The sequence below is a fragment of the Populus nigra genome, chromosome 19 (genome assembly GCF_951802175.1).
Source record: "Populus nigra chromosome 19, ddPopNigr1.1, whole genome shotgun sequence".
NCBI lineage: Eukaryota > Viridiplantae > Streptophyta > Magnoliopsida > Malpighiales > Salicaceae > Populus > Populus nigra.
The window spans coordinates 6418749-6439166 of record NC_084870.1 but is presented as its reverse complement, the minus strand read 5'-3'; the positions used below and the strand labels follow the sequence as shown (position 1 = coordinate 6439166).

Below are 20418 nucleotides of genomic sequence, written 5' to 3'. Positions count from 1 at the left end.
ATAGTTTGCAATTGTCTGATTGATTACCACTGTATTTGACGCCACACAGAAATATATTGGAAGCAGATCGAATGATTCATCGCATATGGAATGAGAAATAGGTGTTTTGCTTTCCTATCGTGTGTAACTGTTGTTTGGTGTGGAGTTGGGGAAGATGCTAGCTTAAGTAATGGATTCAACATCATTCCATGGAGCCCAAAAGCCAGGGAAGACGAGTACTGTGTCTAAATTCAATGAAAACTCGGGCTGTTCGATCTGCAAGGGTGGGTGCTGCAAGCCAACTCCAACACTTCACTAACATTTCTAACAGAATAGGAGGTAAATCCTATTTTTACCTTGAGAAACAGGGTTATTGGGTCCGAAGAATTGGGTTCAATGAAATAGAAGATGAGATTTGAAATAAAGAGGGCTCCCCAATAAAAACATACAAGCGAGGACAACTTTTACATTACATCAATGAACATCACATAGAACATCAGATTATCAGTTGCGGCAGATACGAGCAGTTGGCATTGTGACACAAATAGGAGCATACTTCTTCTTAGCTTCTGGGGTCCCTCGCCGAGGTTCTTCATCAGCGATGGCGACTCTGGCAATGGAGTAGGCAGCAGCAGCTGCAGCTGCAAACATCAAATCCCTCCTCCCACCGCTGCTCTCTTCGCTGTTCTTCATCTCCACGTTGACTCCCTCTGTGGCTCTTGAGGCCTTGGCAACAATGAGCCCTCTACGTGGGGTTGTAGAAGGCTGTTTGGCCATGGCGGAACCAGTTAGGAATGAGGCTGTCATGGTTATGGATGCCATCTCTGCTCTGCAAATTTCTTGCTTCCTCTCTGTTGCTCAGTGTTTGTGTCTGACAATCACATGCACGTAAAGGAATGGATTGAACCACTATTAGTTCTAGGAGTGTGAATGGCTCAAGGACTTGTTGGGAGACACCCATCCATTTCCTTATCCCCAAAAAATGATTGGACGAATGGATTAATGCCATGTGTCGCTTTATCTTTGCCAGAATTTGTGGTTATGAAATCCTGTGGCCAAGAGTGGATGTAAAAGGGCTCTTCTCGTGCTCAAAACATGCTCTGTTCTCCCTGGACGTGGTTTCAACATGGAAAAAAGTAAATCTTGTGTAAATTCCTGCAATTCATTCCCAGGGATCACTCTTGAGGCTTCTATTTTTTACGATTCTAGGGACATCAACATCCAAATTTACAGTGTTATCTTTAAATTTCAATTGATTGTTACGAATCCAGGCATCTATTTGAAAAGAATAAATAATGATGCAGTAGATTGTAAGAATCTTAAAATCGACACACTTGTTGTAGTATTATCTCAAATTTGAACATGCATGTCATCTACTATTTCTCTTCAATTTATTAGGTAAAGCTCGTGAACCAGATCCAAATTCATTTATTTTGAGTTCGGAGAAGGTGACGCCACCTCTCCTGTTATTTAATGAACTCATGGATTTTGCACAACAGGTGAAGCGGCACGCAAGATTTGCACGCATCATTTATCAGTAGCATAGCAATGGAGTGAAATCCTTTTAGACTATCAACTTTATGAAATTCCTCTTTTTAAAGATAAGATATGCCATCTCTCATAATCTTTGTAGTTTTAGTTGGAGTTACACTTCAAGTCGAATAATTTTTTTGATTTAAAAAATAAATATATAAACTTTTCAAATATGTTTTTTTTATAAAAAATTCTAATTATAAATAAAACAACCAATTAAATAAATTGAGAACTATCTATAACAATAATAAAAAAAAAATATTAACTCATTATTCGACCTGCCTAGCTGTAGGTTGGATAATTTTTTTATAACACAAATGAATTAATGTGTAGATTTTATTAATGTATTTTTTATTGTGAGTAAAAAATATAACAATTAATAAAAAATTCGATGTTTATACATAATAAAATATAATGAAGATCATGTTTGTTAATAAAAACAAGTAAAATCTCAAGCTTATTTTTAACATAGTAAAAAAATAGAACAATATTGTAATTGCCACATTGAAACACCATTTCCTTAATCTTTGTATAATAATTTTTTTGTGTAAAGAAAAAAAAATTAAAAAAAAATTACAAAAGAATGATGATATGAACAAAAAAAATGATATAAATAAGCCAAGTATAGAGTGATAAGTATTACAAGTGTAACGAATAAAATAATATTTTTCTTCTAAAAAAAGTGTAAAGAAAAAGAATGAAAAAACTAAAAAAATATTATAAAAAATAAAGATAAAAAAATAATGATAAATATGTATAATGTAAAATAATAAAAATATCAAGTATAAATTAAAAAAAAAACCAAAAATCACAGACTTATCCCTGCTACAATACCCGCTAAAATAACAAAATTAAAGAAAATTTTAATTGTGTCATTTATGCTGTAAAAGATGATTTACTTTTAGTATATGTATAATTATATCTTTAAATCTTTGATGCGAGAAGACTGTTTGATGGTTATTGTTCTAAATATTTTTTTTTTGGTAAGAATATAAATGACTCGTTTAATCTGCTTTCAATCTCTAAATAAAAGAATTTTGAGCACTGCTATTCAACCAGCAATCCATGACCTTAAAGTTTTTCTTTTCTGGGTCCATTAGCTAAATAAAAAGCGAAGAGCAAAAGCAGTAAGAAATGAAAGAAACTTTTTTTTTCTTCTGTTTCAGGTTAGTGTTGATGCAACAGTAACTACACATCCTTCTCAGTTTCCCATGAGAAAACAAGGTCCAAGTATACGAAATTTATGCAGCAGCAGCAGCACATGAGAAAGAAACACTCACAGCACAGCTTTCATTTGAAATCTCTGTTCCTTCCACATAACGAGGTTGCACGCCTGTAGCCTTAACTTCTCCCGCTCCTCTCTCTCTCTCTCTCTCTCTCTCAGCTTTCATCAATTTTGGGTTCAAAATTGATGGTATATTTGGGGTACTGGACTCTTGTTTGGCTGCTCTAAGGAACCTCTCTTTTCAAATCCAAAATGGTACATTTTGGGTTCAATTATTATTATTATTATTATTTCACTCTAAAAACAATGTAAGCATAAACTATTATCGAAGTACTTTCAAAAACTAAAGTTTAGTAGAAGTACTATAATCTGTCACAAGAGTCCAAACTCTGACTTCTCTCTGTAGCTCCGAACTGTTACTTCAACTAGAACCCGCTTCTCGGCAGGCCAATTCCTACATAATAAAACAAACAACCGACCTGTAATTTTTCAAACCAAAAAGGAAAGTTGTTTGTGCCAAAATTTGTGTTCAAAACTCCAAACTCTCTCTCCTACACTGTATCCACCAATATAAAACGAAGTTGTTGTGAACTATCTGTGTTCAAATCTTGATCTTGAAACTCTTTTCCTTTCTTTGACAAGAAACCAAAGTGTATCTCAAAACCAAGAAGAAAAAAGGAAGAAAAAACTGAAGTAGCTGTTGTTCTTGAATGGATAAAGTATCGACAATAACAACATTGACAACAAGGAGACCAAAATGGCAATACCCACCAGCCCAACCAACTCCAAGAATCCTCCATTTACCTCGAAGGCCTCGCAGGAAACCACAAGTGCCAAAGGCCAATGCCACAAAGCCAAGTTCACAAAGAGACGAGAAAGGAAAGTTAGAGGCTTTGTTTGATCAAGAAAGAGGGTTTGCAAGAGGGGTTGTGCCAATTATGATGGCTAGTGGTAGCTGGGGTTATCGGTGCTCTGAGGAGGAGAGGAGGGAGAGAGTGGAGGAGAGGGAGAGTGTGGTGATGGAGGAGGAGAAGTGGAGGTTTCAAGCTGAGATGTTGAGGGCAGAGTGTAATTTGTTGCGGATGGAGAGAGAGATTGCTGTCAAGAAGATGGAGAGAAGAAGGGTTCAAATGGAGAGGATTCTGAGATCTGCTGTTGAAACTCTGCTTTCTGTTAGTATTTCTCTTACATTTTCTTAATTTTAGTTGCTGTTTTCATTTGGGTTTTAACATTTTCAGTGATGTGTGATCGGTTCTTGAGAGTTCATAATTTTGATTCTTGGTAAATTTTAGAAAAAGAAAATAATTTACTTTTTAGGCATGGGACTTGAGATAACCATGGCTCAACTCAAGCAAGCCTGACACAGCTACCAGTCTACTTTTTTATTCTCTCTTAACGTGTCAGGTTCTTGATTATTATTAACTAGACCCTATCTATCTAGTTTGTATAGTTTTGTGATAGCCACTCTACAATCAAACAGAGCTTTCTAAAGGATATGATTTTGATCCTAATTTTAAATTTACCATACCTCTTTATTCTTTCTTTTGAATTTAGTTTTGTGATTTGTTTGCAGGGGAGAAAAGGGATTTGTGATGGCAAGGATGCGAGCATGGTATTTGATGAAGAGATTCAAGAATTGGTAGAGAAGCTAGAGAAGTTGCAAAGAAGATCAGGGGTTAAGGATTTAGAAGGTCGAAAGTGTAGTAATTTAGATAGACAGGTATCTCTTCTTCAAAGAGGGCTAAAGAACTTTGGAGGAGAATCGGACGAGATATGCGTTAAGGAGATCCAAGAGGTGGCGGAAGCAAGCATGTCCATAAAAACAAACTGCGGTGTCCATGAGACTTTTGCTTCAAATCGCAGTTGCAATGTAATGTTTAATCTCTCCTTGCTTAAGAATTTTTTCAGTTGCATTATCTTCTTTGTTTTAAGAAAACTAGATAGATGAATCCGACTGTTCTTTTAGTTATTAGATTTCTGAACGAACAGTTCACTTCTATGAAGTCGAACAATTTCAATTTTAGTGCATTTATAAGGTGAATTATCACTGTAAACAATGTGGTTTTGGTTTTCTTTTAAATGTTTTTCCTAAAGCAAACAGATTAGCATATATATGCCTGTTATTATTTTCAATGATTTTCAGAGGTTTACATGTTAATTACTGTCCTCTCCATTTATTTAGCAAAGAAATACATCTATAGTTTACATTATTATGTCAGAGTTAACTTTGCATATGGCTAATTTCTAGAAGAGAACAATGTGCAGCAGATGGAGATACTGAGAAGGAAAATGGAGGGATTGTCGAATAGAAGCTTGTTAGAGAGAATGGAAGATGAGCATGGTTCAATGCACTCTACAGCCAGCAGTTCTGCTGCCAATTATGCCTCCACTTCCAAGAGAATAATAGAATTTCCTGATAAGCCTTCATCTTCAACAAGACAACCATGCAAGGTAAAAATCCACTGTTATTATCTGTTAGCTTTGACTGTAAACATCAATTATTCAAATGACTTTAGGAAGAGGGGACATCTTAATGATTGGAGTTACTGTTGAGCAAACCAAGCGTGGTTTAAGGGTATAGATTTGGTGACACTCAGTCCTAATCAATTTCAGCGAGGTCTGTGAAACATATGTTAAACAGTGCAGTAAATTTTTTAAATAACCAGAAAAAACTTAGTCAGCTTATTGGCTTTGTAGGATTTTAATATCAAATGTTCTATGGATGTCATACAATAGGTATCCATAATTGCTGTAACGTTGTTGCCTGAATGATGACGAAAGTTCTTCTACAGGAGGAGAAAACATGCTCTGGGCGCTGCAAGATCATAGTGCGGAGCGTCATAGAGCAAGTTCAGGCTGAGACAGAGCAATGGTCCCAAATGCAAGAGATGCTTGGGCAAGTCAGGAATGAGATGGAAGAGTTGCAGGCTTCTAGAGATTTTTGGGAAGATCGAGCACTTGATTCTGATTGTCAAATTCAATCCCTGAATTCTGCTGTAAGAAACCAAGCTCTATGTCGTCTATCTATTTCTTTCTTCATCTCCGAGGCATTGAATCTACCCGGTGGAAGTGTATTACTCAAAATACCATGGAACATACTAAATAGCTCAATGAAGTTCAAGAAAGTTAAAATGTCGAAATGATTTCGGCAGTGAAAACTATTTCTAAATGTATTAGAAAACACCTTTCCCCCTCAAAGTTCGCATTTCTGCAACACCCAACATTGAGAAAGATTCCAGCTATCAATTTTTGGATTACAAAAACTAAACGTGGTCAGTCTTGAATAATAGCCTCCTTAGTTTTATCTGCAAATGCTGATGGCTTATGAATCGATTTGTCTGAGGGATGAATAGAATGGGACTTTAGGCACTCAAGTTAAGGGTAAAAGACTGATACAGCAACATTTGATCCTAAGCTTGTCAATACATTTTGCATTTATACAAAATTAATGATGTGGCTTTCTACAGGTGCAAGAATGGAGACAGAAAGCCCTCTCTTCTGAAGCCAAGGCAAATGAGCTACAAAATCAGGTAGCTGTGCTTCAAGAGGAGCTCGAGAGGTTGAGGAAGGAAAGAGTTAAAGAGACATCAAGGTCTAAAAACTTACCATCAGTTTCTTTGGAGGCTCCAAATGAGACTGAGAAGCGAGTATTAGTTTGTCGTTTGAAGGAAAACCGTAATACTAATGATGATTGTCGCCAGAAGAAGGCCTTTAGTGATGGCAGCAGAAAGCCACACGCCTGCGCCGGTGGACTTAATGCTCCAAAACGGTCACTTTTTAGAGATATTGGAAATTCATCTCCCTTGGCGAGACAAAATAGTAGAGCAGTTTTCCCTTTGCACTACCCTGTGCAGGAAAACTTCAAATTCTGAAAATTCATCAAATTTCCCCCTTTCCCCCATCTAAATACATTGACTGTAAGAGAGCCAAACTTCAAATGTGTCGCACTAGAGAACGAGTCCATGTTTCGTTTGCGGGGGATCCAAGAATTACCATTGCAGTTCTTTTAGGTCTTGACACAAGTTCTCTACCTTACGGAATGTGCATCAACCTGTGTACTTGTGAAACAAAAACAGAAGTAGAAGCTTTTAACGAGACAGACAATACAGGATTCTAATAGCTCTAGGATGCCATTGCAAATGACAAGAAGACAAGAATCAGGAGCGTTCCATCAACATCGGTCGAAAAAACTATGTGAAGAATTCGTGGCATGAGATGCATTAAACACTGTTACAAGAAAGAAACGGAGATGCATCACTGATCAAACATTTCAAATGCACTAATCCTTCTCATTGTTTTTTGCACAACAGGTGATCCATGATAGACTAGATAATCGTAACTCACTGGAAAATCGTTTAGATAGAGACGGGTCAAGAAGACTGAGGCCGGGATAGAGCGAGCCAGTTGTAAACAGATTTTGAGTTTCCCCTCTGTTGGGACTACTATCCTGTTCTTATGTTTTCTACACCCGTTCTTATATCAACTTCAAAAGAGATCCTCTTCATGGCATGGCCTTACGTTGATTGCCAAAAACTTATGATTCCGTTCATATAGAGGTAAACGGAATCAAGCAAAATATATATATGCTAAAATGGTTGCTGCAGAATGTTGGGCCCTAATATGGTGTAGCAATTGTGTGGGAAGATAAAAAAAAAGAAAGGTTTGGTTGTGGTTCAAACAGAAGAAAGCTAAATTATACATCTGATCATGCGCCACATGTTTATTCATATACTTCTGAATGTTGAAACGCATACCAATAAGAAAAATAGCGAAAAATATTAGTGAACAATGTCATAAAATTCCTAAAACTTAAAATCCATCACCATAAATATCGCTAGCTTCTAAGGAGTCTTCACTGAATCCCTAAAACTAGAATATTCATCAGCAAACCTGAACAGATGTTAGTTAGGAGAAAAGGCTGACGAGATTCTACCTAAACGTAAAACACACTAAGGTAGCTGCTGGGGAAGTTTGGGGACTTTGGTCTCAACAGTCGTTACTGATGTTGACAGATCGACCGGTGCTTGCAGGAGAAGGATTGATTCGGAGATTCTCAGCTGGGAGGTTAGTGATGATCTCAGGATTATCTTCCGTGCTACCATACAAATTAAATGTTTCAGCTAGATCAAATTGAAGGATGGGAGGATTCCATATTTCTTCTGGTAACCCTTTTGAAAAGTCGGAACTCAGAAGCATGGGGACAGGATCTTCATAAGTCTCTGGTAAAAAAGGGACCTGGGCTGCAGAATAACTGTTGCAGAAGAAAAATAAGTCATCAAATCCAGCTAAAGGAGGAGTAGCCTGTTGCTGCCATGGATTTTCCCATGAATCATTACAACTGTTGCGGTCACCATCCATAGCAGCCAGATCATTTGGACCAATAAGGAGCTGGTGTTTCTGTGAAGAAAATTGCTCTCGATATTTGACAGGCTTCTGAATTTTCTTGTAAATCCTACACAAAACCCATTCATCAAGCTGCACCAAGAAAAAACTTAATCATTTTAAGAAAGAATTAAAAGCAAATGCTAGCTGTTGATCAATTAATAATTAGAGCTGGATTTTGAATATCCATATACCCTCATGTCATTTATGTTATTTCTGATTGGAGGAGCTGCAGCTTCCATTCTAAATTCATGCATCATCCAGTTGGTTTTATCACCCTTAGGGGCCTTTCCATTATAATAAACCAGTGACTTCCTATATCCAACAATAGCCTTATCGTGTACGATTTTCTTATCAGCTCCAGTGGCTTTCCAGTATCCGCCGCCTGCTGCTCGATTCGGCCTAGTTCCATTTCTGTACTTCCTGTCCCTTGGTGTAAAAAAATACCATTCCCTTTCTCCATAGTGCTTAAATTGCTCTATCATCGATAAAAATTAAAAACAACAAACTTAATTTGTAGTCATAAATCCATTAATGCTTATACGTAAAACTATAAGAACAAAGTTGATTAAAAAGAAATCTCATTTATATACTCTAATGTAACAAAAAGAAAACTTGTAATCTGAAACTAACAAGATGGTCATAAATCATATCAAATTCAATGAAACAATATCTTATCAAAATTAGAAGAAAAGAACCTGCAAGCTCCTCGGGATTATGTTGATAAAGTGAAACATCAGCAATCCTGTTCCTAGGCAATGGCAGCCCACTGACCTTATTCTTCAAGTAATGCAAAACCAGCTCATGGTTATGAGGGCAAAACCTATAACCGGCTGGAAAATTATTGAAATAGCTGTCACCATCACCATCATCATTGTCTGGATTTATCACATGATCATGACCAGCAATTCTTGGTGATGGTTGTGAAGAATTCACAGAAGATGGTGAGCTTGGTGATGACTTGAAAGGCTCTGAAAGACTGTTTGAAACCCCTGAAGTGGTAGCAGAAACCTGTACGTTCGGCTTTGATTCCTCAGTAAACTCCATAGTAGGACACTCGAAAGCAATGTCTCCTTGGCAGGACATTCGACTCAAGAGTTATGAATATGAGCTGCAGATATATTTGAAATTTAATATCTTAACTATACACATACTTAATAATTTAATCTTTTAAATAAAATTATCTTTAGTTTTTTTATAACTAAAATCTTATCTTTATTTTTAATATCTATCTAATACGTAATTATCTTTTAAATGAAATTTATCTTGTTTTTCAATACCTATCTCTATGCTTTTCAAAATATATAAGATATATTTCGGAAGATTTTTTTTTTCGTTTGATGAAAAAAAAAAATCAAGCTGAGATTTAATTAAGTAAAATCTCACGAACAAATCGTAAATATTGAACATTTTAAAATTTACTCTCATCTGAGATTTGAAATCGGATTTGAATTCAATTCTTTTTGATAATTTCAAAGATATTTGAAGTTAATCGAGAAATTTTTATGATCTCTGTTAGTTATTGGGAATTATTTTGAAAAAAAAAGCATATAAAAAAAAACTCATAATCCAGTGATAAAAATAATAATATCTGTTCTTAGAATTTTACTCTTCGAAGATTATCCTTTGTTTTAGGAATTATATTAATATTTTAGTCTCTTTCTCAAGTAGAAATAGAGTTGAATTTACTATTGATAAATATTTTATATTTACAAAGAAAAATAGAAAATATTTTCTTTTTATTTAAAGCAACAAATTTTTAATTTTGACATTTTTCGTGTGAGCTATGGCTGAGATACAGATGGTGGCTTTGAATGATGGGAGCTTTGAATTGTTAGACCATCAACGTTTTTAGAGGTCTAAATCAATGGCCTCTCTGGTTTAAAAGAGCATCGAGCCACATAATATATCCAAGCTCAAAAAAAAAAAACTAGACGGATGCGAGTTCTATACGAGTCGGGTGAGCTTTACAACTCATCATTTTGGACTCATGTTTTCCACATACTGAATTACAAGTATAAAGACATGAGTCTGTACCCACATGGTGTAAACCCTAGAACCAACAATTGCTCAATTCATATTATTAAGCCAAAGCTCGAAGAAGACAGGACAAGAAAAACTTGTATTCCTGGGTTCTAGTTCAAAACACATAGATTACACGTACTGCAGGGATAATCATGTAAAGAACAAACATCGAAAAACTTCATGCAAGACTTGATTGTGATAATCATACGGTGAACATGCACAAGTAGATCACTAACTCGCAAACACGATCATCGCAGAACGTTCTCCGTTAATCCCGAAGGTAAGCACTCAAAATATAAAGTGAAATATTAAATGATGCTGCAAAACCATGCCACTCAATTACTAGAAAGGAGAAAATAGAAAGTAATGATCTTGTTAACAATGCGCCAAAACCATGTCACTAAATTTCTAAAACTAGAAAATCTGTAAACAAATATAATATATATCTTAACTATTAGCTAGAATATTGTCTATTCACTAAATTCTAAGATCCTAGAAGATCCATAAGCAAAGCTAGTACATACGCGATTATAAAAAAAAAGCTAGTACATACGCTGTCTATATGACAGCTGATGACAGTCATTCTTGAAATCCACTAGAAACCCAACCCCGAACACTAATTATCATAAGTGCTGAGGAGGCCGTCTGGGAAGTTTGGCATCAACATCCGTCAGTTTCGTTGGCTGACTATTTGCAGGATTTGTGGGAGGATGGCGCCTGGTAAGAAAAGAAGTATTTGTGGGAGGAAGGCAGCCAGTAGGACGAGCAGTATTTATAGGAGGAAGGCTGCCAGCTGGAGGAGCGGTATTCATGTAAGGAAGGCCGTGAGGAGGACGAGCAGTATTTGTGGGACGAAGGTTGACAAGAGGAGCAGGATTTCCTGGAAGATAAGTTGGCTTGACAGAATACCGGTCAAGAGATTGGCCGGGAATGTTAACCTGAGACCAGTTCGTATGATTCAGAAACTCGTCTTGGTATCCCCTTTGCCTGTATGGCCAGTTGTCAACGGGGAAAACTGGGGCAGGATTTCCAAATGTCTCAGCCAAATTGGGGACCTGTGTATCTTGCAACGTCCTGCTATGGTGAGCAGGAGCTGGAAAAAAGTTAATATCATCTGAGTATCCTCTCAGAGCAGTCGGTTGTTGACTTAACTCATTAAATACTGGGAATGCATTCTCTAAAGAACCAGTACCCATGTCGTAAATCTCCCCAGCATAGTCAGCGCCCATAGCAGCCAGATCATTTGAATTATGATCATGGAGATAATCTTCCTCAATATCATCCATTGACCCTGAAGAATGTTCCTCATTCCTTTGTTCATTTATGACATTAGTACGTTCTTCATTCCTTAGTTCATTTCTGACATTATTACGCTTCTCCTGTTTCTTGTAAATCCTGCACAGAACCCATTCATCCAGCTGCAACAAAACAAACAAATTTGGTTACTACTCATGTTAAGAATTGAATTAAAACAAAGCTGTTATACCAATTGGAGAGAAATTGATGAATAATCATATTGTACCCTCATGTCATCTCTATGATTTCTGACTTGAGGAATTGGTTCATTCACTCTAAACTCGTGCATTATCCAGTTGGTTTTGTCACCCTTTGGAGCCTTCCCGGTATAATAAACGAGTGCCTTTCTATATCCAACAACAGCTTCATCATGTGTGATGTTCTTATCAGCTCCAGTGGCTTTCCAGTATCCACCATTGGCAGCTCGATTTGGTCTACTTCCATTCTTGTACTTTCTGTCCCGAGGGGTGAAGAAGTACCATTCTTTTTCCCCAAATTTCTTGTATCTATCTGTTGACAAATAAACACAAAATTTATATGATCAAGTATTGTTTACTGGAATGCTATGTGTTAACAAATAAAGTAAAACGAATAATCAAAAGAAATGACAACATCAATATCTCAGCAAAAGGGTTTGTATCAAAAATCTTAACCAAAAGACAAGAAAAGGGTTTGTATCAAAAACCTGCAAGATACTCGGGATCGTATTGGTAGAGAATAACATCTACAATTTTGTTCCGAGGCAATGGCAAACCTTTAACCTTTTTGGTCAAGTAATGTAACACCAGCTCATGATCATGCGGGCAAAACCTATATCCAGGTGGGAAACTATTGAAATAATGATCGTCATCGCGGTCATTAGCGAATCTGGGTGGTGGTGGTGCTGCTGCTGCTAATGTAAACGTAGAAGGTGACTGTAGTACTCGTGATGGTGAAGCAGTGGCAGAAGGTGGCTGCGGTACTGGTACTGGTGCTGGTGGAGGAGGCAATGAGGTTGAATTGATCAGGATTTGGGGCAGTGATACAGAGGAATTTGAAGTGATGTTTGGTGTTATTGGAGTGGTAAGAGAACGCTCTACGTTCGGCGTTGATTCCTCGGTAAACTCCATAGTAGGACTCTCTGAAGAATTTTCTTCTAAAGACGACATTATTCTCTAAGACGTTAACGATATTAACTCTTAAAATCGATTTTGTTATGTTTTGTAGTTGCAAAGGGAAGCAAAACTATACATATTTATATATATTTATATATATATATATATATATATATATTAGAGATATCTTTGAAAATTAATATTCCGCAATCTTAGCAACTTGATAAACCCTATTTTACATGGATTTTATCTTTCATATTGATATGTATATCCTAACTGAATTTGTTTACTATATTCCTTCTCTATTTAAAATTCTGTTCTAGGAGAAATACCGTGTGCGTATGGAATTTTGTATACTGTTATTCAAGTTAAAATCAACTACTAAGGAAAAAAAGTATAGCCTCTAATTAAAATTAAAATATTTTCAAATTAACTAGGGTTTTTGTTTTTTCCAAAAGTGGAGATATAAAAGGCCCACATGGCTAGAAAAAAAATATTGCGTCTTTCACACCTCCATGTATATACTATATTATTTCTCGCGCTAGTTGCATGCCAAATCAATTTTCTGGAAAAAAAAATTTAGATTTTACAAACCTTCTTTTTAATTAAAAAATTTAAATTGTAGAGAAGTTAATATGATATGAACTCATTAATATAAATAGGTTTAAAGATAACTTGTATACTATTAAAAAAATACAATTTCACTAAAATAAAATTAAGATGACATTTATAAAAATATTGAGACAAAAATATATTAAATTGACCCAGGTCAACTCAGGTTAATTTGCTAAATCTGCGATATAAATCATGAGACCAAAATAACCCAAAAGAAATCTAATTCCTAATCAAACTAATATTAAAGGATGGAATTGAAAAAAAAATCAATTAAACATATAAAAAAATAAATAACTCGAGTCAACTCAGGTTAACCTATCAAAGCTGCAACTCAGGTCAAGTGACTGAGATAACCTCATTGAAAACAAATCAAAACAAATTATGAAACCTAATTCTCAATCAATCCAATATTGAAAGATGAAACATAAAAAAAATATTAATTAAAAAAAATAAAAAAAACGACTTGAGTTAACTCGTCAAACTCATGATCCAAGTAATGAGACAGAGATAACCTCATAAAAAGTAAACAAAAAATTTATAAAGTCTAATTTCAAATCAATCAAGTATTAAAAAATGATATTGGAAAAAAATATCAACTAAAAAACCAAAAAAAAAAAACCTAAGTTAACCCGCAATTCGGGTCATGAAACCAAATAGGCAAACTCATTGTTGAGAGATAGATTTTTTTTTAAAAAAATTATTCAACCTGAATTAACTTGTCAAACTCATGATCTGGGTTAATTTGTCAAACTCATGATCCAAATACTAAAATTGATGACCTTATAATAAGCAAAAAGAAATAAATTATGAAGACTAATTCCAAATAAATCAAATATTAAAGAATAAAATTAAAAATAAAAAATCAATTAAAAAATAACATAAAAAACTTAAATTAACTCTTCAAATTCAAGATTCAGATCATAAGATGAGAATATGCAAACTCAATATTGTAAAATAAAATTGAAAAAAAAATCTAAAAAAAGAAGAAGAAAACGGCTTTGTGAGAAGGGTAATAGTGGATTTCTCTCATCAAGTTTGTGTTAATAACATGCTGATATCGTTTGGACAAAAATTCAATTTAGGGTTTGATGTTGTTGAGCTTGAGGGTTGGGAAAGACAATGGGAGGAATGAAAAATGAAAAGGTCCTGGACGTGTTGACATTTGCATAAGCATCAGCTAAAAAAAACTTCTTGTGATTGGTTGGAACATTCTCCTCTCCATTTCTTGCTAATAATACATATTAAGCTGAACCGAAAGAGGTAGGGTCACCACTTCTCTTTTTATATTTAGTTCATATGATAAGCAAGAAATCATCATCAAGCTCTAAATTCTTGAGAGGGGGGATACTATATCCTCCACCAGTTATTTATTTAATTCATATAAGAAAATTCTTGCATGCAAAAGACACTTAAAAACTGACAAATCCTTTCTCCTTCAAGCTTTCAACTGTTTCCTTAACGCTTGCTTCCAAAGGAATGAATTCAACACCCAAGCTTTTTGCTTTTTCCTTGGAAACTTGATAGATTGGTACATATGGCTTATCATCGGCACACCTGCCAAGGGATTTCACGATAAAAAAGAATGAATAGATTTTTTGATTAAAAAAAAATGCAGATGATAACAGAAAATTCTCATAGACGAAACAATCTACGCTGTTCAATAAAGCATCTTCGAACACTCAAGTTCCTGAAAAAAAGTGGCCTAGAATGAAAACAAATGATCGTTGGTACTCCATAATGACAAAACAAATTAACTAGAAGCAGCTACAACATGATGAAATTATCAAAAGAAACTGATGATTATACCATTTGACTTTCATCGTGTTTATTTATACTCCAAGATGAAACACCTTCCAAAAGAGATACATGATTAGAATCCTTTGATTGTCGTCAATTCTTTCATTTTTGTTTGCTTCACCCACCTTCATATCCCACAACACTTGATATGCGAACCACTATTATCCTGGCATGGTGTTGTAATCTGGTTTTTAATGCATATTTTGCAATAGAATGCAGGCTATTGAACAAACCTTTTACGTGCTTTTCAACTGGCACACCAATGTGTTCGGTAATAAGCATCACAAGAATGGATAGGCACGCTGCCACCTTGCTAAAATCTTTTTGCTTACCAAATACGTGTATGATGCCATGAAAACCACACAAAATAAGGTGACAAGAAGGTACATGTTGTCAACACGGTAAGGTAAAATCAGGAGAGAAAGAACACGAGTAAGGTGACTAAGAGCCTAAATCATCAGCACAAAACAACTAATAGAAAAGGTAAATTATAGGGGGGAAGGACTTACTTTTCTGGGAGTTGGAGATCGGGGTAAAGCTCGTGCAGAATCTTCACTATTTCTGAGTAGTGTGCCACTCTCTCAACCAAACAATATCTCCCACTAGCTGATGACAGCTCAAATGCTTGAATGTGTGCATTGGCAACATCTTTAACATTTATCCATCCAAAAGATGCATTGGGGAAAGTTTGTGCTCCTGCAATCAACAGAGAGCCAAGAAAATAGCTACAAGCTTTATGGAAAAGAAAATGGTCTACCTTAATAGAGTAACAACTACTAATATTCGGGTTTCTCCTCTTCAAAACAGTATTTTAACCTGGTAAAAAGAGTTTAACAGATAGCCAGCCAGCATTGAACTCCGGTAGCATGGAAGATGCAACAATTATAACAAATAAACAGAAAACTAATGCTTTTGAATTGCAATTAACATCACTTATGCCAGTTCTCTATAGAATTTTATCTGCTTTTGATTTGTTCTTCACGAAGAGTGACTTGTTGAGGTGAAATATATGCTACTGCTTGCATACAGGATGAAAAGATTAGTCTTGTTAGTATAAAGAAGTACCTTTAATTAGGCTTAAAATTGCCGCAGCGCTTGTATTTAGTGTTGGCTGCAAGAGAGGACCAATTACCATTGCTGGATTTATTGCAACCATGTCCATATCCTTTTCTTTTGCAAATTTCCATGCAGCATCCTCGGCCAAAGTCTTTGAGAGCACATACCAAACCTAAAAGCAGACAGGAGCGAAGGTATTAGAGAAAACATACTGCGTATCTTAGTACAGACCATTGCCAAATGAACATGGTAGAAACATTTCATTATCGTTACTTACGCATCAAAAGGCAGCAGTCAGAATGGCCTAGGATGAGAGAAACCACTCTTTGAATATAACTTAAAGAGATTTAATATCAAATTGGTCATGAGAAAATAACTTACTAATGTAAAATTCTCTAGAACTACATCACAAGGATGGCTATAGGGTCTCTTTGTTCATTTAATATTTACATTAATGATTTGATAGGCGTTAAAAAACCAACTCAACCCAATCTTAAGTTATTAAGTGAGGTTCCAAGATATGATTTATATTATTCTTTAACACACCCCCTCAAGTGAAAGATCTATGGGCTTGAAATTTACACATACTCACACTACCTTGTGCTATTAATTAGATGATGGCAGTAAAATTTGAACACGTAACCACTTGGTCAACAAAGTTCTGATACCATGTCAGAACCATCTCAACCCAAAAACATAAGTTGTTAGGTGAGATTTCAAGATGTAATTTATATTATTCTCTAATAGTAGAAGAAAATGAAATTTCATTCAGCCGCTTAACTAGAAGTGTAGAAGCAGTATCATACAGTACAAAAGCTCCAAATTACTAGCTGAAAGAAAATTATGTCCTTGCATCTATCCATAGCTATTTTCTCTGTATTTCTACAAATTATACTTTACTATTCTACTAACCTCCAACTTTCTTAGAGAAATATCCAAATAAACTTCAAAACAAAGAAAGACACATCATGAGCAGAAGTTACACCTAACATAAAATGACAAATTTCACAATGCAATTGTACCACCACCATCTGGTTCAATCAGCAAAACCATATTCCAGAGAACACAAATCTTAGAATGGAATTATTAAAAGTTACAAAATGAACTGTGTGATTTGATTTCCATTTCCAAATCTGTGAACAATAAAACAACTCGACACATTTGAAAAATATAATTTCGTAAGTGAGAATTTTTCTCAAGATTCAGAAAATACTGGAGTGTACACACCTTAGATTCTCTGCACAAGTTTGGATCAGAAAACCAAGTTTCATCCACTACTACATCTGGGGTTCGAGGTTTCCCATTGTAAGCAACTGCAGCAACAGAAGATGTCAAAACCACTCGTCTGATTGACGGGTGTTTTGCACATGAGCCAAGAACATTGAGTGTTCCTTTCACTGCAGGATCCAGCAATTCTACCTGAATTGAGAAGGAAATTGATCATAACCATTTAAAGAAGAAAAATAAAAAAGGAAAACGAATTCAAACCTCAATATCCAAAAAAATTTCTAAAAGTCTTGAACCTAAGAACAAAAGACAGCAGTTATTGTTGCTAACAGGAAGGCCCCCTTTGGTAATGTGGCTTCGGTGCATTTGAAAGTGCTTTTTAAAATGCGTTTGGACCATTAAAGCATCAAAATCATGCTTTCCAAAGTGTTTTTAAATGGTTTTGATGTGAAGATATCAAAACCAATGAAAAACATATAAAAGAACATCAATTTCATGCATTTTTAATTGAAAAGTACCTGCATCACAATACCAAATACACTGTACTGTTTGGTATTGTGGTAGCTTCTACTTTTCACTCAACCATATAGAAAAAAAACGTTTAGTTAGCCAAATAGCCTTTGCTTTTTGCAATGGCCCCAACACATAATTGCGTTTCAAACCTTGATTTTGTAGAAGCTAAAATAATCTATTTTTCATTCATGAAGATGTGTTTTTCATTTATCTTACATGCAATAATTCATCTCTTAGTAATTTTAACTAAACATATATTTTTTTATACTTCTTTAAAATCACAAGTAAAAAATATTTTTCTTTAACCTACTTTTTTTAAAATTACAACTGCAAAAACTACCTCAATGTCAAACACACACTAAATCAACTTCAGCTAAAAGGACAAGTTCCCATATTGCACTCTAATAGCATAGTTCAAGAATCGGAGAAGGAAGACAGGCATTTATATAAGCCAAATAACCCTTGAGAATTTGAGAAGGCAAATAAGCATTTATACAAGCCAGACCTTTTTTCCTCTTTCCAAGTAAGCTTCAAGTCACATGCCAATACAAATGACCTAGAAGCAATTGTGTAAGATATACTTTGAAAAGTGAAAAATCTAGATTACTTACCCCATCTTCTCATTCTAAACTTTTTTTCCTTCTATTAAAAGAAACCTATTCTCGATTAGAGCCACAAAATATTAAGATATATTTCAAAAAGTATAATGCTCGTTACTGGATACCTTCCTAAGAAGAAGTGCACTGCTCAGTGCTGGATAAAACAACATCCTACTCGTTGTCATAAGCACTTGCAACAGCATCTTATTAGCAAGAAATAATTTTATTCATAATGTCAATCTGATTATGAAAGTGAATCAATATGAAACCACCATGTATTGCTGTTATTGTTGAATTCAAGTACACTATGGGATATTGAGCCATATTTTTTTTTTTTTAAAGCCATTCAGTGTTCATAATAAATATTTCAAAGTGTCAGCATTTAGGTAGAATCCAGGGAGTATTGATGCTTTCTAGAAGGAAAACCAGATGCATTGTTAAATTACTTTCCATATGGCCAATGGATGTTGCAATCTGGCATATCAAATTAGGATTCTGTTTCAGTGAAGAAAAGTTCATTTAATATAGAAGCTACCAAGTAACCTATTTCATATCACTATTGAATGCTTGTGACAGTAAATTAGAGGCTCAAAAAAAAAAAACATCGCAGCAAACTTGAATCATCAACTAAAAAAAAAAGAAAAGGGGATAGATGGTACATACTATTTTGTGGAACCGTTTAAGATTTTCCTGGGTATCACGAATAATAAAGTCTTAAGCAGATAAGAAAAACGGTGGTTATTAAGTATGCAGTATTAACCTGTGGGTCCTTCACATCATGATAAAACGGAGATGCAGTGTGGAAAACACCTTCACACCCTTCTACAATAGAATCAAAGGAACCTTCTTCCAGTAAATTTGCTTTGAACAGCTGAAGTCTCTCCTGAGCTCCATTAAGTGCACGTAAGTGTTCTGTCTTTTTGGGATCATCTACAGAATATAAATTGAAAGCAGCTAGTAAATAACTGAAATAGCAAGCTATTTTTGGTAAAGATAAATTGTGATGGACAACAAGTACACTATTTCACCCAAGTCATCTTCACAGAAAAAAAAATACATAAGTTGGGCCACTCTGTCATGATCAACGGAGTATATGCCCAGACTAGAAGTGAATAGCTTTAAATTTCTCCAAGGTACACTGTAATAGATTACTTTCAGTGTTGGGTGTGATTTAACGTATGACGAGGAAGCTTTGTGTTTTAGTGATAAGCATTTTGCATATGGATTTGCATGTTCGTATTTAAGGGAAAACAAAACATGATGGAATAATAAACATGAGAGACTTCAGGAATCACATGACAAGTTATTCAATTTATGTCGAGTGATGGTTCAAATTAGATAAAAATAAAATGAAAATAAATAAATAAATAACATCCACAAAAGATACATGCCAAAAACATTGCTGGACAATTACTAAACAGGGAGGGGAGATCATGGGCTTAAATGCCAAACCAATCTGACATTTGCAACGACAATTTAATCACCTTTGAATTTCTCATTGCATGAAATCGATAAGAAGCAATTTTTTTTCTCATTGCTAAACAATTCATGTTTTCAGGTAATGTCAGAATACATGATGATCATCGCTTCATGATTATGATCTTTACTAAGAACGATAAGAGCTTTCAAATCACTACCTGTAATTCTCAATCAACAACAATTTCTACTTCCAACAAAATCCACCCTCTTATATATATAATATGACCCATTTTCTTTGTAAACATTTCGATCACCTAAAACAGAAAAGAGAAAAATAATCTAATCTGGTCTCTCAAAACCCATCATCGCTTTCATCTTAATTTTGCAATTAAAAAACATCATAATTCATATGCTATTTATATATATAAGAAAACATAGCAGAAAACAAGAAAGAAACAGCGCATGTGAGAGTGAGTGACTCTGACTTGGGTCACGAACAGAGGCCTTGACAGTGTAACCGCGCGAGAGGAGGAGCTTCACAAGCCATGATGCTATGTAACCCGAGGCTCCGGTCACGCACACGATCTTTCCGGCTCCACTGCTCATTTTCAATCTCTCGTTTTTTGATTAGTTTTTTTATTTTTTTTATCAAGTAGTT

The 20418-nt window shown here is 35.1% G+C and overlaps 5 protein-coding genes across 6 annotated transcripts; 1 reads left to right on the top strand and 4 right to left on the bottom strand.

Moving 5' to 3' along the window:
- Positions 1 to 371: 371 nt before the first annotated feature.
- Positions 372 to 916, bottom strand: LOC133679264 (photosystem II 5 kDa protein, chloroplastic). Its single transcript, XM_062101808.1, has one exon. The coding sequence runs from the start codon at positions 799 to 801 to the stop codon at positions 484 to 486; it is 318 nt and encodes a 105-aa protein (XP_061957792.1). The 5' UTR covers positions 802 to 916; the 3' UTR covers positions 372 to 483.
- A 1717-nt stretch (positions 917 to 2633) lies between these two features.
- On the top strand, positions 2634 to 6862 carry LOC133679918 (uncharacterized). Of its 2 annotated transcripts, none has more exons than XM_062102656.1 (5): positions 2634 to 3909; positions 4311 to 4607; positions 5006 to 5188; positions 5530 to 5733; positions 6205 to 6862. In XM_062102656.1, exons 1-5 carry the CDS (start codon positions 3448 to 3450, stop codon positions 6607 to 6609), a joined length of 1551 nt encoding a protein of 516 aa, XP_061958640.1. In that variant the 5' UTR covers positions 2634 to 3447; the 3' UTR covers positions 6610 to 6862. The 2 variants fall into 2 exon arrangements, with proteins under 2 accessions (XP_061958640.1, XP_061958639.1); XM_062102655.1 differs by having other exon boundaries at positions 5003 to 5188.
- Positions 6863 to 7723: 861 nt separating this feature from the next.
- LOC133680145 (NAC domain-containing protein 102-like) lies at positions 7724 to 9205 on the bottom strand. The gene is made up of 3 exons (XM_062102966.1): positions 8818 to 9205; positions 8314 to 8597; positions 7724 to 8212 (listed from the first exon to the last, which is right to left on the bottom strand). Exons 1-3 carry the CDS (start codon positions 9203 to 9205, stop codon positions 7724 to 7726), a joined length of 1161 nt encoding a protein of 386 aa, XP_061958950.1.
- A 1331-nt stretch (positions 9206 to 10536) lies between these two features.
- Positions 10537 to 12588, bottom strand: LOC133680144 (NAC transcription factor 56-like). Its single transcript, XM_062102965.1, has 3 exons — positions 12126 to 12588; positions 11667 to 11950; positions 10537 to 11562 (listed from the first exon to the last, which is right to left on the bottom strand). Exons 1-3 carry the CDS (start codon positions 12586 to 12588, stop codon positions 10768 to 10770), a joined length of 1542 nt encoding a protein of 513 aa, XP_061958949.1. The 3' UTR covers positions 10537 to 10767.
- A 1802-nt stretch (positions 12589 to 14390) lies between these two features.
- LOC133680578 (phenylacetaldehyde reductase) lies at positions 14391 to 20418 on the bottom strand. The gene is made up of 6 exons (XM_062103594.1): positions 20246 to 20418; positions 19102 to 19271; positions 17230 to 17421; positions 16012 to 16174; positions 15456 to 15642; positions 14391 to 14703 (listed from the first exon to the last, which is right to left on the bottom strand). Exons 1-6 carry the CDS (start codon positions 20364 to 20366, stop codon positions 14559 to 14561), a joined length of 978 nt encoding a protein of 325 aa, XP_061959578.1. The 5' UTR covers positions 20367 to 20418; the 3' UTR covers positions 14391 to 14558.

What these genes read in the sequence shown, in the direction of transcription:
- LOC133679264 (XM_062101808.1), bottom strand. Translation starts at nt 801, where the DNA reads ATGGCATCCATAACCATGACAGCCTCATTCCTAACTGGTTCCGCCATG.
- LOC133679918 (XM_062102655.1), top strand. Translation starts at nt 3,448, where the DNA reads ATGGATAAAGTATCGACAATAACAACATTGACAACAAGGAGACCAAAA. An exon ending in CTTCAAATCGCAGTTGCAAT is followed by an intron (nt 4,608 to 5,002) that starts GTAATGTTTAAT and finishes AACAATGTGCAG; the next exon opens with CAGATGGAGATACTGAGAAG. An exon ending in TTCAATCCCTGAATTCTGCT is followed by an intron (nt 5,734 to 6,204) that starts GTAAGAAACCAA and finishes GGCTTTCTACAG; the next exon opens with GTGCAAGAATGGAGACAGAA.
- LOC133680145 (XM_062102966.1), bottom strand. Translation starts at nt 9,205, where the DNA reads ATGTCCTGCCAAGGAGACATTGCTTTCGAGTGTCCTACTATGGAGTTT. An exon ending in TAATCCCGAGGAGCTTGCAG is followed by an intron (nt 8,598 to 8,817) that starts GTTCTTTTCTTC and finishes TATCGATGATAG; the next exon opens with AGCAATTTAAGCACTATGGA. An exon ending in ATAACATAAATGACATGAGG is followed by an intron (nt 8,213 to 8,313) that starts GTATATGGATAT and finishes TTCTTGGTGCAG; the next exon opens with CTTGATGAATGGGTTTTGTG.
- LOC133680144 (XM_062102965.1), bottom strand. Translation starts at nt 12,588, where the DNA reads ATGTCGTCTTTAGAAGAAAATTCTTCAGAGAGTCCTACTATGGAGTTT. An exon ending in CGATCCCGAGTATCTTGCAG is followed by an intron (nt 11,951 to 12,125) that starts GTTTTTGATACA and finishes ATTTGTCAACAG; the next exon opens with ATAGATACAAGAAATTTGGG. An exon ending in ATCATAGAGATGACATGAGG is followed by an intron (nt 11,563 to 11,666) that starts GTACAATATGAT and finishes GTTTTGTTGCAG; the next exon opens with CTGGATGAATGGGTTCTGTG.
- LOC133680578 (XM_062103594.1), bottom strand. Translation starts at nt 20,366, where the DNA reads ATGAGCAGTGGAGCCGGAAAGATCGTGTGCGTGACCGGAGCCTCGGGT. An exon ending in ATGATGTGAAGGACCCACAG is followed by an intron (nt 17,422 to 19,101) that starts GTTAATACTGCA and finishes TTCTCAATTCAG; the next exon opens with GTAGAATTGCTGGATCCTGC. An exon ending in AATTTTAAGCCTAATTAAAG is followed by an intron (nt 15,643 to 16,011) that starts GTACTTCTTTAT and finishes TGTTGATTGCAG; the next exon opens with GAGCACAAACTTTCCCCAAT.